Source organism: Lepidochelys kempii, chromosome 2 (assembly GCF_965140265.1).
Source record: "Lepidochelys kempii isolate rLepKem1 chromosome 2, rLepKem1.hap2, whole genome shotgun sequence".
Lineage (NCBI taxonomy): Eukaryota > Metazoa > Chordata > Testudines > Cheloniidae > Lepidochelys > Lepidochelys kempii.
In genome coordinates, this window is record NC_133257.1 from 90,208,326 (window position 1) to 90,221,736 (window position 13,411).

Here is a 13,411-nt window from a genome sequence, read left to right on the forward strand (position 1 = left end):
TCTGGTGAATAAAAGCCAGTGATTCCACTCACTAAAACGTACAATCCTTTTTATTCACTTGTTTGGAATCATTCAGATGATTTTTTTATTCATAAGAATGTTTATGGACAGCAAATGTTCATAGTGTCATGAATAATAACACAGAGAAATATTCCTGAAAGTATCTGGACCAGAAGTGTTCTCACAATATTTTTTTATTCTTCACACAGTACATTTATCTAATATTTCTAAGTGTTTGTGGATAACTTGCAAAGCGAAAAAGAGCTACACATGAGATTTTCAAAATGCTGGCCTAAACTCTGCTCCCATTAAAGTCAGCAGATTTTATCATATACTTACAAGTGTCTGGATTTGCAATTTTTAATTCCACCAGACTCCACATGCAATATGTGTTCATAACAAAAGTGTTCATGAATAGCTGAGACAGAATGTCATGGGCTGTGAGAGGTGGGGTGATAAAGTGTTGCCACACACAAATTCTGCCAACAAAATAACTAAAAATGAAAGGGAGAAAGGAGGGAACAACCACTGTACTGAGGTCTGCTACATTAGTCTTCATTCAGAAAAAAGAGAAGGGAATGGAAATCTTTTATTTAAGTACAACTACAGCACTGAGTTTTCACCTGTACTGACTGATGCTAATGACAAAGCAGAAATGCACTTATAAAAATGTATATAATTTGTGTATGTATAGTGTTTATGTATAGGTTGTGTGTGTGTGTACGTACAAACAGGTTTCATCAAACAAAAGCTGCCTCATAATTCTATTTAATTTATCTCGTATTTAACAAATCCAAGTACATGTTTTTTCTCTTCCCTTTCCTTCTGTTTTCATAGGGCCAAATACTAATGCTATTTTCTCCCTGGTGAGAACTATTTTATAAAATTATCTAAATTTGACACATTCATTATAGTATTTAATTTACCGGCAAGAAGGAATTTTGTGCTATTGTATTTTTTAACCACTCATTCTGTACTGTAAGTCCCATGCTGAACAGGATTATTCATTGTATTAAACACCAAAGGACCTGAAATTTTTACTGATGGCTAGTGTATATTGTTTAGTTCTTTAAACTACAGATGTCTGTAAGTAAACTACACTTACCTTTGATGCTAATTCCCCAGGATCCTTCTTTTCTAAAAATCCTGAAACTTTAGGAAGCTCATCATTATTTAGGTCAATACTCCATATATATTGTAATGTTAACAGCAAATTTCCATAAACAACCATGAAAGGTGAACTGATCATAGCATATTTCCTTCGGTCACGAATCATCCAAAGTGTGCAGGACCAGATCAATAACACAAAAGTCAACCAACTGTGATAAGTGATACTCCAAGCCTTGGGAGGGAGGGGATGGGAGAGAGAGAGAAAAATGTTCATATATTCACTTAGTTACAGTATTACTGCATACAGTCAGTAAAACTTTACAGCACTGCCCAACTTGACACACTTTGTCTAGGATATGTTTTCATATTTCATTATTTGTATGTAGATTTAGCCATGTGACTCTCATTTGTGTTAATATGAATTGGGCCACTGACAGCTACAGTAGATCCTCTGGACTACATACTGTAACAGATTCCTAGGAAATTCACAGTTTAGATAAAAAAAATTTTGTCTGGTACCTTTGCGTCTTGGTACTTGGTACTAGTAGAAGTGTTAGTTTAGGTCTCCCAGAATTCAGCAGTGACTATAAAGCATGCTTTAGATTTCACTCTCTGTTGTACTCTAGATATTAGAGATTAGAGATGGAGTAGACTTAGACTGACCTAGCCTAACCCAACCCAGTGTAGCATTGTTTCTTACAGTATATTCAAATGCTCTGCTCATTTTACAGGTATCAAACAACTGTTCTGAACAAAACACTGTATTATAGCACGGGGGGAAGTGTCTTTTTATTAAACTCTGTTATAGATTTTGGACTAGATTCTGGTATTGGCAATGCACCAGTATAAATCTAGAGTAATTTAGCTGAAGTCAATGGAGTCTTAATTTCTTTTTTTTTTTGTTTAGACAGAAAAGCATGAAATATGAAGAATATTTTAATCAAGGCTGGATTAGTCCTGAATTGATACAGTGTCCATTATAGCCTCTGAGAATTGTGCATATGCTATTCTTCCATTAAGATACACAACTGTAACACAGACAATGGTCACGTTTGGGTACGGTATAAGTGGAACAGCAGCTGAATTTGGTTCACAACACTTAGAACAAAGGTCCTTCGGAGCTCATATTATCTCAGTTTAAGACTAGAAGAAAGCTCAGAACAATACAGCTCCATCACTGATACTGACAGATTTGAATGCTGAATGGAATTTAAAGTAATTAAAGCACATGTGCAGCAGTCACTTCAAAAAAATGAATATACCACAGCAAGAAAGTAACTACTTATTAACATCCCAAAAAGCACCATATTCAATCCAGATTCTGCACAAAGAATCTGCTATGTTTTGTTTATCTCCAGAGACTTTTCATGCTAAGGGACAGCAAACAGAAGTCCGAAAACCAAACCAAAAAAATCTGTTTTCTTTTGCTGTATGCAAACAAAAAGTGGCCAAACTATTTTTAAAAATTTAAAGCAAGATTGGGCCAAGACACTTTATGTAAATTGCATCCCAGTTGAAACCTTTTCAAAATAGAAAAGCCAGACCTTGGAAGTGCTGACAGAGAACTATCTATCACGCTGTGAACTCGCTACAGTATAATCCAAGGCTAATTTGCACAAAATGACCCTATGTTTTAAGGGATAGGCAGTGTAATTTCAAAAAGAAGAAAATTAATGACAAAAAAAATTGTTGGCACAAAATTGTATTTTCCTAGATGTCTTCCCTGTGTAGATGAAAGAAATCAAGGTTTATTTTCATACAAAGTTTGAACAAGATGCATCGATTCAATTTGAAGTAGAAATGGCAAGTTTAGATTTACTGTATGACTATGAAGTGCTTTATTTTTGCAGACAATTTCTGATTTGAGTAAATGCATTAAAACTCACTAAAAAAACGCTTTTGAATTATCAGAAAAATTAGCATGTTGGGCATTTTCTGATCTGCCACAAGTAACAAAATACTATGTAGTTTAAAGCTAGAATTTTAAGCCCTGATTCTGTAACGGAATCCCTGCAAGCAGAAACCTGTGCCCTACCCCATAAGGAGTTGGTGGTAGGATCAAGGCATAATTTGAGGGGTAATGTTTTATTAAACCACATGCATCCAACGGATTCAAGCTCAGGTCCAGATTTTACAACATTAAAGTAAACACCAATGAAAAATCAACACGACAAATCACCCTTCACCAAGACATTTTGAAGATAAATATATTTATGCTGTCAATAAGGTGGCAAAACTCATTTCCAGAGTTAGATGACATCTATAATTAGATTATGTATAGTACTCCAACTCAATTATTTTTGTCTTTCATACCTACCATCATTGCAATCAGAGCACAAATGTAACTTTGTTTCATGATAAAATGGAAGACGGAGACCATGGCATGTATTTTAACACTTTCTTTTTTCTCCTGAATATCTTCCTCCTCTTCTTCTTCCTCATCTTCCTCTTCTTTCTTTTCTAAGTAAAAAAAGATTCTCAGAGTGCAATTCAAATAAGTCTAATGGCAGCGCATGCACACACAGTTCAAAACCCTACAGTCTTTGCACAAACTGAGTAAATTTTGGCCATCACGACATCCTCTAGCAATGAATTCCACAGGTTAATTGGGCATTGTGTGAAAAGGTATTTTCTTTTGTTTGTATTAAATCCGCTGCCTATTAATTTGAGTGACCCCTGGTTTTGGCATTGTAGGAAAAGGTAAACAACACATCTCTATTCACTTTTTCCACACCATTCATGATTTTAGAGACCTCTATCATACCTCCCTTTAATCATCTCTCTTCTAAGATGAACTTCCCTATTCTTTTTAGTCTCTTCTTGTATGGAAGCCGTTCCAGACCCTGGTTCATCTTTGTCACCCTTCTCTGAACCTTTTCCATTCCCACTATATCCCTTTTCAGATGCGGTCTCTAAAACTGGACACAATATTCAAGGTGTGGGTTTATCATGGATTTATATAGTGGCACTATGATATTTTCTGTCTTATTTTCTATCCCTTTCCTAATAGTTCCTAACATCCTGTTAGTATTTTTTACCTCAGCTGGGCCTTCAACTGAAGTTTTCCAAGAACTATCTATGATGACTCCAAGGTCTTTTTCTTGAGTCATAACAGTTAGTTTAGAACCCAACATTATACATGTGGATTTGGGATTATTTTTTCCAATGCACATTATTTTGCCCTTATCAACACTGAATTTCATCTGCCAGTTGGTTGGCCAGTCACCCAGTTTTGTGAGCCCCCCTGTAACTCTTTGCAGTCAGCTTTGGACTTAGCTATCTTGAATAATTTTGTGTCATCTACAAACTGTGCCACTTCCTGGTTCACTCTTTTTCCAGACCATTCATGGGTATGTTGAATAGAATTGGCCCCAGTACAATTCCCTTGGGGACCCCACTGTTTACCTCTCTCCATTCTGAAAACCGACCATTTATTCTTATCCTTTGTTTCATATCTTTTAACTAATTACTGATCCCTGAGAGGACCTTCCATATTATGCCATGCCAACTAAGTTTCCTTAAGAGCCTTTGGTGAGGGACCTTGTCAAATGCTTTCTAGAAAATCCAAGTACACTGTATTGACTGGATCACCTGTATCCACATGCTTGCTGACACTCTCAAAGAATTCGAATTGATTGGTGAAGCATGACTTCCCTTTACAAAAGCCATGTTGCCTCTCCCCCAACAAATTGTGTTCATCCACGTTTCTGATCATCTTGATCTTTACCAATTTGCCCAGTACTGATGTTAGGCTTACTAGCCTGTAATTGCCAGAATAATCCTCTAGAACTCTTTTAAAAAAATGAGTTTCATATTAGCTACTTGCCAGCCATCTGGTACTGATGCTTGTTTCAGCAATAGGTTATATACTACAGTTAGTAGTTCTGCAATTTCATATCTGAGTTCCTTCAGAACTCTTGGGTGAATACCATGTAGTTCTGGAGACTTACTGCTGTTTAATTTATCAATTTGTTCCAACAGTTTCTTAAATCTTATGCCAAGCTTAACAAAATCTTAACAAAACAAAAAACAATCTTATGCCAATCTTATGCCAAGCTTAACAAAAAATGCACAAGGCAAAGAATCTAACTATAGAGTAAATAATAAAGTACCAAACATGTAGGTTTATTCCCAAATAATTCATGTTACTACCTGACATGTCATCTGATGGCTCCCATTTGTACTGTGGGGTTGAGTACATATCAGCTTTGGCAGGGCCATTCTCCAAGTGAAGTGTGGGGTGTATGGTGTGATAATCTACAGGAGTCCCATTCACTGTTACGAGCAGGACCTGCCAAACGAGGATTGGAGAAAGGCATTCCTTTTAGAAAAGCTTCTGTGTGAGTGAAACTGCTACTTACTAACTTTCACTAGGTATTGCTTTTAAAATATGAAATAAACTTAATGAAATCATTTCAGCAGGTTTCTCTATATACTGAACAATCACACATTACACATGATGTCAACACAACTGTCCTAAGAATAATTTTAGCAGACCAATTTATGCTAAAAAGAATTATTACACTGATTTCGTTATATTTTCTTTAACAAAACAGTAATAACAACGATTGTGGTGCTTTGCACTTCTACAGTAACTCCCATCAAAGAATCTCAAAGCTCTTTATAAACATTACTTAATCCTCAAACCATCACTGTGAGGTAGGCATTACACCTATTTTAAAGACACACCAGTGGAGGCATGGAAAGGTTGAGACTTTTGTTAGGTGTCATAGGCAATCTCTGGCCAAGCTATGAAAGAACCCTGATCTTCTCACTAGTTCTATGCCATAGCCATGAGTCCTATCCCTCTCTTTGAGGCAGTCTTGTGGCTGGATATTTTTCAAGGTTAATTTTCTGTCTAAAGATTTCCAGTACTGATGAAGATGATGGGTACAAATGATTTGCATTTTTAAATCAGTAGGGTGATCTGCATTTGTTACAATTAGTAAAATTAGCTGTGTTTGTTACAGTTGTTTATTACTCAATGTTTATGCCACTATTTGAACTTTCCTTTCTGCAACGTGTTGTTGACCATTGTCCTTGTTTGGCAAGGGTTTCTAGCAATTGACCAATGCAGATGGGCCAGTTTTACAGACCCAATCTCATTGCAAAATATATCATGTGATTTCCTGATGCAGTAGATGTCACAAGGCCAGGGGGCATATTCAGGTTTAGTTACAGCTGTTTCCAGGCTGCATGGAGGAGGAGACCTGCAACTCCATTTGTTAGAGTATGGGACTGAAATAGAGCATTTCCCTCTTCAGAATCTGTTAGGATTTCCTACCTTTGGGCTAATTAGTTTGTTGCCTGTTCAAATAAAGTTTCATACTTTCCACCATTTTAATATTCAACTCAGGTATGTGGTCATTTTTGCTGGACCTCAGCAATTCAAAATGAACACTTTAAAAACACATCACAAAGAAGGAATTAAACCAAATTTTAGGGTAGCTTATGTTAGAAAAGCAGAGTTGCATGTTTTCTTTAAAATACAAGGAACTAAGGAAGATCTTTTGCCAGTTAATACAACCTCAAATGTTCTAATGTCATGATTGATACTTAGTAAGTTTAAATAATCAAGATTTTGGATAATCAAAGAAGTTCTCAATGTAATTAACAGACAATGGGAAGATGATCCTGTTTTAGACAACAGGTAGGTTTGGATAATCAAGGTTGTAATATAACGGCTAGGCTAATAAAAAGATCAGAACATTTTAAAATTTCATGTAAACTTATCTCTGTAAGGCATATGGCATAATCCATATATACACCATCAATACGAATACAAATAAATTGCAAAGACTGATAGTATACTAACATCAGATGGCTTGTATTCATCTTGAGTCATTGACAGAAGCTGTAAAAAGCAATGCAAGGACAGATTATTAATGAAGAAGCATAGCTCAAGCAGTAATAAGTTTAATAGATGCATGCATATTTGCTAACCCTCTCAACAGATCTGAATTAAGAAATTCAGTAAGAATTTTTAAAGAGTCAGCAGAATTGTATATTATGCCCAATAAAACAGCATTCATTTTAGCATAATTATTGGCATAACTTTATTTTTAAGTGTCTTAATTCCAAATCACAACTGAAAATGTTCTATTGAAATTATATGTGATGGCCATGGGAATTCATCAATATGTTATTACAGTTAGTATCAAATGACTTTCCAATGAGACATTTAAAATTAAGGCTTTTTTAAACGATCATTAGAATTTCTATAAGTATAAAATCACTGTCAACAGAATTATTACACTAGCATACAAATGTTATACCTACATTTCAAAGTATTAATAATATAATTTAAATTACTGGAAGAGCACTACATTTTTGTCAACGGCATCTAATTACTGCCCTCCATCATTCAGCAAAAATTATTGATATAATATGAAGCAGTAGATGAAGAGATACAGAGATCATCAAAACACACTCTAGTAATTTCTATTTGTTGAAAATTTGATAGATAATAATTACATAGGGCTAGAGGCTGCAATCTTTTCTCAGGCAAAGCTCATGCTTGAAATCAATGGGAATTTTGCCTGAGAAAAGACTTTAAGATGTGACTCATAGAAGAAGAAAATATTGTAACTACAGTATTTTAAAATTTGTTAAGAATACACAAACTCATCTTCCTGCATCATATTGGCTTTCCCAAGATTACATTTGGCTTATAGAAGATGTATCTTTTGGACAAGAAGACACATTTCTCTACAAGTAATCAGCACCACATGTAGTGAAGCCCAGAATATAGTGGAAGGTTTTTGTTTGGTTGGTTCTTGGTTCTTTTTTTAAAAGAAAGCAAGCGTTGGGACCCATTTTTTTCAGTTTTTATTTATGAAAGTGGCCCTCTTGAGTTAGGCTGATAGGGTTGGGCCCTTGCTCTGTGACATGAAAGCAGTGTGTGAAGCACAATAACCCCACCACATTAATCAACTTTTACTGTCTTAGACTTTTAAGTCTACATGAAACTTTGTAGAGAACCATGGCCTTACAATAGGACAGAGCAAAGTCTACAACTGTATTATAGTAGTATATATATTTTATAGTTTTTATAATAAACAATTATGACTGGAGCAGCCCCTTTGTGTACTCTAAACCATTAGTGCTTCTCTTGGGTAATAGATCCTTCAACAAATGCAATGCTATCTATTCTAGTTCCTTCTGTTCTTATGTGTGTGAATGTCTCTATCACCTGTTGTCCACATATTACACTGACTTAGCTCCACTTCTGATGAAACCCTCTTCCATGCCTTCAGCTCCTCTCACCTAGACTCCTTTCAATGGCCTCCCCAAGCCCCAGCTTTCTAGAATCCAGCGAGTGTAGAATACTACCCCTCTTTAAAAACATGCAAACATTTTCAAACAACTCCACTTGGTCGGTTTCATTTCAGGATCTGGTTCAAAACTATCTTTCTTGTTTATAAAATCCTCCATGGAATTGTTCCTATCTAGAAGACTTTGTCCTCCTGTTCTCCCCTCTTTATTCCTTCCCCTCATTGAACACATGCTTCATCTTGCCCTTAACATCTCAGGACTGTCAACTTAAGAGTCTTTTTCTCTGCGGCTCCTGCACTCTGGAACTGAACTCCTGTATCTCTCCACTTCATTTGTTATTTAAATGTTCTTTCCCGCGGTCATCATTTCACTTTGTAAATGTACACTACCACAACTCTGTAAAGCATTCTGGAATACAAATTGTCTGAAATTTGTGATACCATATATATCATTTCACATCTTTTAACTGCCTTTGTTGGCTTGTGTTATCGCCGTTCCAGATCAAACAGTATGAAGTTGGAGATACTTCCAACGTATGTCTTCGCTGGCTTTTCTAATACCAGCTGAGCATATAGAAGTACTAAAGTTACTACTGCAATTGTTGGATACGGGAATATAGCAATCTGTCTGTTGTTATAGTTCAGTGTCCAGTTCACTCAGAGCAGTTTTTCTTATTACACTACTACTACTACTGTTATTGTTACTTCCATCACAGTATTCATGGGGATTGGATATGCTAATTTAAGGCTCACCCTAATACTTTTGGAGTCAAAATCTGGGGGCAGCTGGCCATATGAGAATTCCCCTAGTGGGCAAGGAGAAGGGGACTCTTTGGTGCCATGAAGCTGGTGGAGTTGGCTCCTACACCAACTACCCTCCCCACCCTAGCATAGGGGTGTACAGAGAAGAAAAGGAACATGTTGGTGGCAGGCTGGGTTGTGTTGTGGGAGGGCGACGGCAGCTTTGCCTCACTAATTAGGGATCCTAGTCAGCTGTCATTAGATAGATCAGCCTTTATTGCAGGTATCTGGCTCCCTGACAGCCCTCCCTGCTCTCCTGTCCATAGAGCCACCCAGCAAAGGAGAGACTCTAATCCTGGATCTTTTTGTTTTGGAAGCTGGAAACACAGGAAACATTCTGCTTTCACTTCCTTGCACCGTCCCTTGTTTTTCTTCTTCTAAGTTTTACAAAATAATAACATTCCTTTCCCTACCTCAAAATCTTGGTGTCATGCCAATTACATACTCACACATTTTTACTTTGAACTTACACCACTATGTCCCCACATAGTAATACATTACTTACAAAGCTACCACAATAAAATGAACTGCATGTTTGAAACATTTTGACGTAGGGAAACCTTCCCCTAGGTCTTACTTTTCTCTCATCAGTTGTGTAGTGGCTTGCATACCACAAACTTCGTCTCCTTGAGGATGGGTTGCAGTCTGTTTCTTTGTCTTCTTCGCTGATACCAGATTTCTCTTCATCATCCATTTCCTAAACAATGGGAATGGCAAGGATAGTTGTAATTCTTAAACCGTGATTTTCTAAGAGTAACACTATGGTACCTAGATGCTGTTCTTCCTCTAAATTATATGCCTTGAAATATTGTCTAGTGTTTAATGTACTGTATCTATGATGAATGCTTTTTATTAGTATGACATTTTCAGAAAATGATGACAGAGCTATTCTATAATTACTAAACCCATCAATATCAAGATGTTTCCTGATTCCTACAGGATACCATAAGTAACCAGACTTCCACATCCTGCTTTATAGTATAAACCAAACCATAAAGTATAATACAGATATGTAATCATTTTAAAGCTAGATTTACTGAAATTAAAGCTCTCTGCTGCTTGTATATTTGAATGTGGGAACAGCATTGACTTGCTATACTGAGCAATAAATTAAAAGAAAAAAATATTTTCCGGGCATAAGCAATGCATATTCAAAGACTACAGAATAACACACAAATCCTGTTCCTGATATATGGTAACACAGTAAATGCATCAGAACAGTGAACTGATTCAGAACATCTAAAAACCACACCTTGGACAACTATGGAATCACATGCCCAATGGGAAGTTTCTTCCAATCCCCTACCTCTTAGTGGTTAGGTTTTAATCTCACCATGAATAGCAAAATTAAGGATTTTTAGGATAGAGTGTACATGCTGTAAAGTGGGTTATCCTGTCAGGAAAAGCACTCTATTAATAAGCATTTGAGTCTGACAAACAGGAAGCATTACAGTCTGATTCTGCATTGCTGATGCACTAACATTATAGTTACCCTAAATCATACTTCATCTCTATGTAATTTCTATCAGCCCTGGCTAAATAGCAGGCAGTTTAGAGAGTTGATTACACTAAGTATTAAGCCAAATTCTGCTGTCATTTATACTGCTGTAAGGCCCCAATTCAGAAAACCAATCCCTATTTAACAAAGCATTTAAGCACATGCTTAACTTCAAACACACGCTAAGGTCCCACTGGCCTTAATGGAACTTAAACATATGTTTAAGTGCTTTACTAAATTGCAACCAAAATCCAGAGTATCCATTGACTTCTGTGGTGTTGCTCAGGATTTATACTGATGTAAATTAGAACAGATTTTGATCTAGTCAAGTAATTTTCATATTTTTTTCACTTTCAATGGTCTGGCTCAACAGGATGAAAAATGATGATTTAGTTGAGGACTGATCCTGCTTTGAGCAGGGGGTTGGACTAGATTACCTCCTGAAGTCCCTTCCAACCTCGATATTCTAAGATTCTATAATTTTTTTCTTCCCATTTTATTCTTTCTATTTAATAGATATATTTTATTTCTGTGTTTCAAATGAAGCCTAAATTAAATTGGCTTTTGATTTACTCCCTTTCTTTTTTTTTTAAAAAAGAGGACAGTATCATAACCAATATCCACTCGGCTCTGGGAACAACGTTTGTCAGTTCATTTGAGCTCCATCTGCTGACTCCATTGAAACAGCATAGCACAAAATTTTACTTTTGTCGTCTTTCTCAGGCCAAGATTTTCAAAACCAAGATTCTAAAGTGGGGCTTTAATAGGGGTTGTGAGGTTCTCAGCCCTTCTATATCAGCCCACTTATTCTGAAGTCTAACCCATGAAATAGAGCTGAGATTACAAATCTGCCCATGGGAGTAAGGAGCCCAAATAATCTAGGTGGATTTGAAAAACCCACTCTGCAAGCTTCATATTAAGCTTCTCTTTTTAAAAAGCTCAGCCTAAATAAGCAGTAGTTATTAATTTATTTTTACTTCTCAAAAGCATAGCAGCACATTTCACACATGTATGCATATTTATATTTAGAATGTAGAGGATATTCCAAACCAAATTTTAACAAATGTAAAATAAACTAATTATGAGGCTTACATTTGCTATGCCACTTTCATGTATTGAAAGTTTTCATATAAAAGTGGCCCACAATGAAACATTTACCAGCAACATTTTGTTTGGCATTGATTTGACCACACAAACACTAAGTGTACTGAGGTATTGAGATAATGATTTTAAGTTATATGAACTTCAGGTGGCGATGGGTGTGGGTGGGAAATGGTGTCTTGTTTAATCTATTTCAAGGATGAGGAAAAAGAGGTCAAGAAGAGCATTATCTAGCAGTCTCATATTGCTAGTCTCATATCTAGCAATCTCATAATTCTAGGCTGCCTTTGACTTGTCCAACACTTCCAGTTCTCCCACCATACAAGCAACTACGATGGTTGAGTGCACAGCTCCAGGAGAGTTTAAGAGTAGCACTAACAATGTTCTCCCAACCCCCATCATCCACACTAGATTAACTCAAACAGCATTGTAGAGGCCTGGTTCTCTTCTCACATGAGCTTCATAGTGAAGTTTTTCCTGATTAACATCAAAGTGAGCGAGTGAAGAATCAGGCCCTAGATTTATATTTTAAATATTATCCAGTGAATAAACTGATTCCTGATATAACTTCACTGAAGTCAGAAGAGATAAATTGGCTCTTCTTGTTTTATTAAATTATTGCAGGACTCAAGGGCCCAAACATGAGGTCCTTACTCAAGAAAACTTCCAAACAACTTTAATGGGAATTTTTTTGAGTAAGGACTGAGGGTTAAATTCATCTCTGCGCAGAAGTAGCACAATCATGCACCATTTAAAATCCCACTTATGCTCCTTTTTGAGTACTTTTTCTCACCCTGAAAACTCAGGACCCAAATGTGGGCATAATTCCTTGAGCATTTTTCTGAAGCTGCATTAATCAGAACAGAGATATAGCATCTGCTCTCAGATTGACCCATTCAGCAAATTTATCATCTTTGCCTTCTGAACTTGGTTAATAATTAGATAAGTAGAGGAGGTACCATAAGTTAAAGATGAGATTCTCACTACTATGCTGCTTTGACATTGTTTCAGATTGTAAAAACAGAAGACATAGGCAGCTACAATAAAAGACAAGGACCAAATTCAGATCTCCATTAAAGTAGCATAAATGCAAAGGAACTCTATTGACTGCAATGGAATTACAGTGGATTTAGACTGGTGTAACTGAGAATAGAATTTCGTCTAAAATTTTCTAAGACAAAACAAGTAAAAAGAAAAACCAATCCCTGATCCATGGCACAATCAAAGGTGAAAACCATCCATAGCAAAACAGTCTATAAAGCCGCTAAGATTTAGAAACCAGAACATATCATTTTATAGACAGATGTTGTAATGGTGTATCTTCTTCATCAAAAAAGAAGTCATAGTACAAAGACAGAATTTATCTTACCATGAACTTTACTTTTTAAAAAAATGGAAGCTGAGATGTTCACATAATCACATGAATCCTGGACTTGGGGCTTTAAGAAAAACACCAAATGTTGCTAGACTCATGATAAAATTGCAAGATTAGGCAAAACTATGTATGTCTTACAGTATCCTGCACCAGCTTGCAGCTGATATTTTGGTTTTTGGGCAACGAACCCTTGAGGCTGCTTTTAAATTTTCATTCTTTATTGCCTTTGGTATGAGGAAATTTTCAAGGCTG

General features: G+C 36.2%; 1 protein-coding gene across 1 annotated transcript in view; it reads right to left on the reverse strand.

The window, feature by feature from the left end:
* The window catches only part of PIEZO2 (piezo type mechanosensitive ion channel component 2), a 453,866-nt gene that overhangs the window by 118,946 nt on the left and 321,509 nt on the right, over positions 1-13,411 (reverse strand). The window contains exons 9-13 of the mRNA XM_073331610.1: positions 9,763-9,882; positions 6,926-6,964; positions 5,263-5,401; positions 3,428-3,570; positions 1,106-1,342 (exon numbers count right to left, since the gene is read on the reverse strand). Of these exons, the coding sequence (XP_073187711.1) occupies positions 1,106-1,342; positions 3,428-3,570; positions 5,263-5,401; positions 6,926-6,964; positions 9,763-9,882 (678 nt within the window). The remainder of the gene's footprint in view (positions 1-1,105; positions 1,343-3,427; positions 3,571-5,262; positions 5,402-6,925; positions 6,965-9,762; positions 9,883-13,411) is intronic.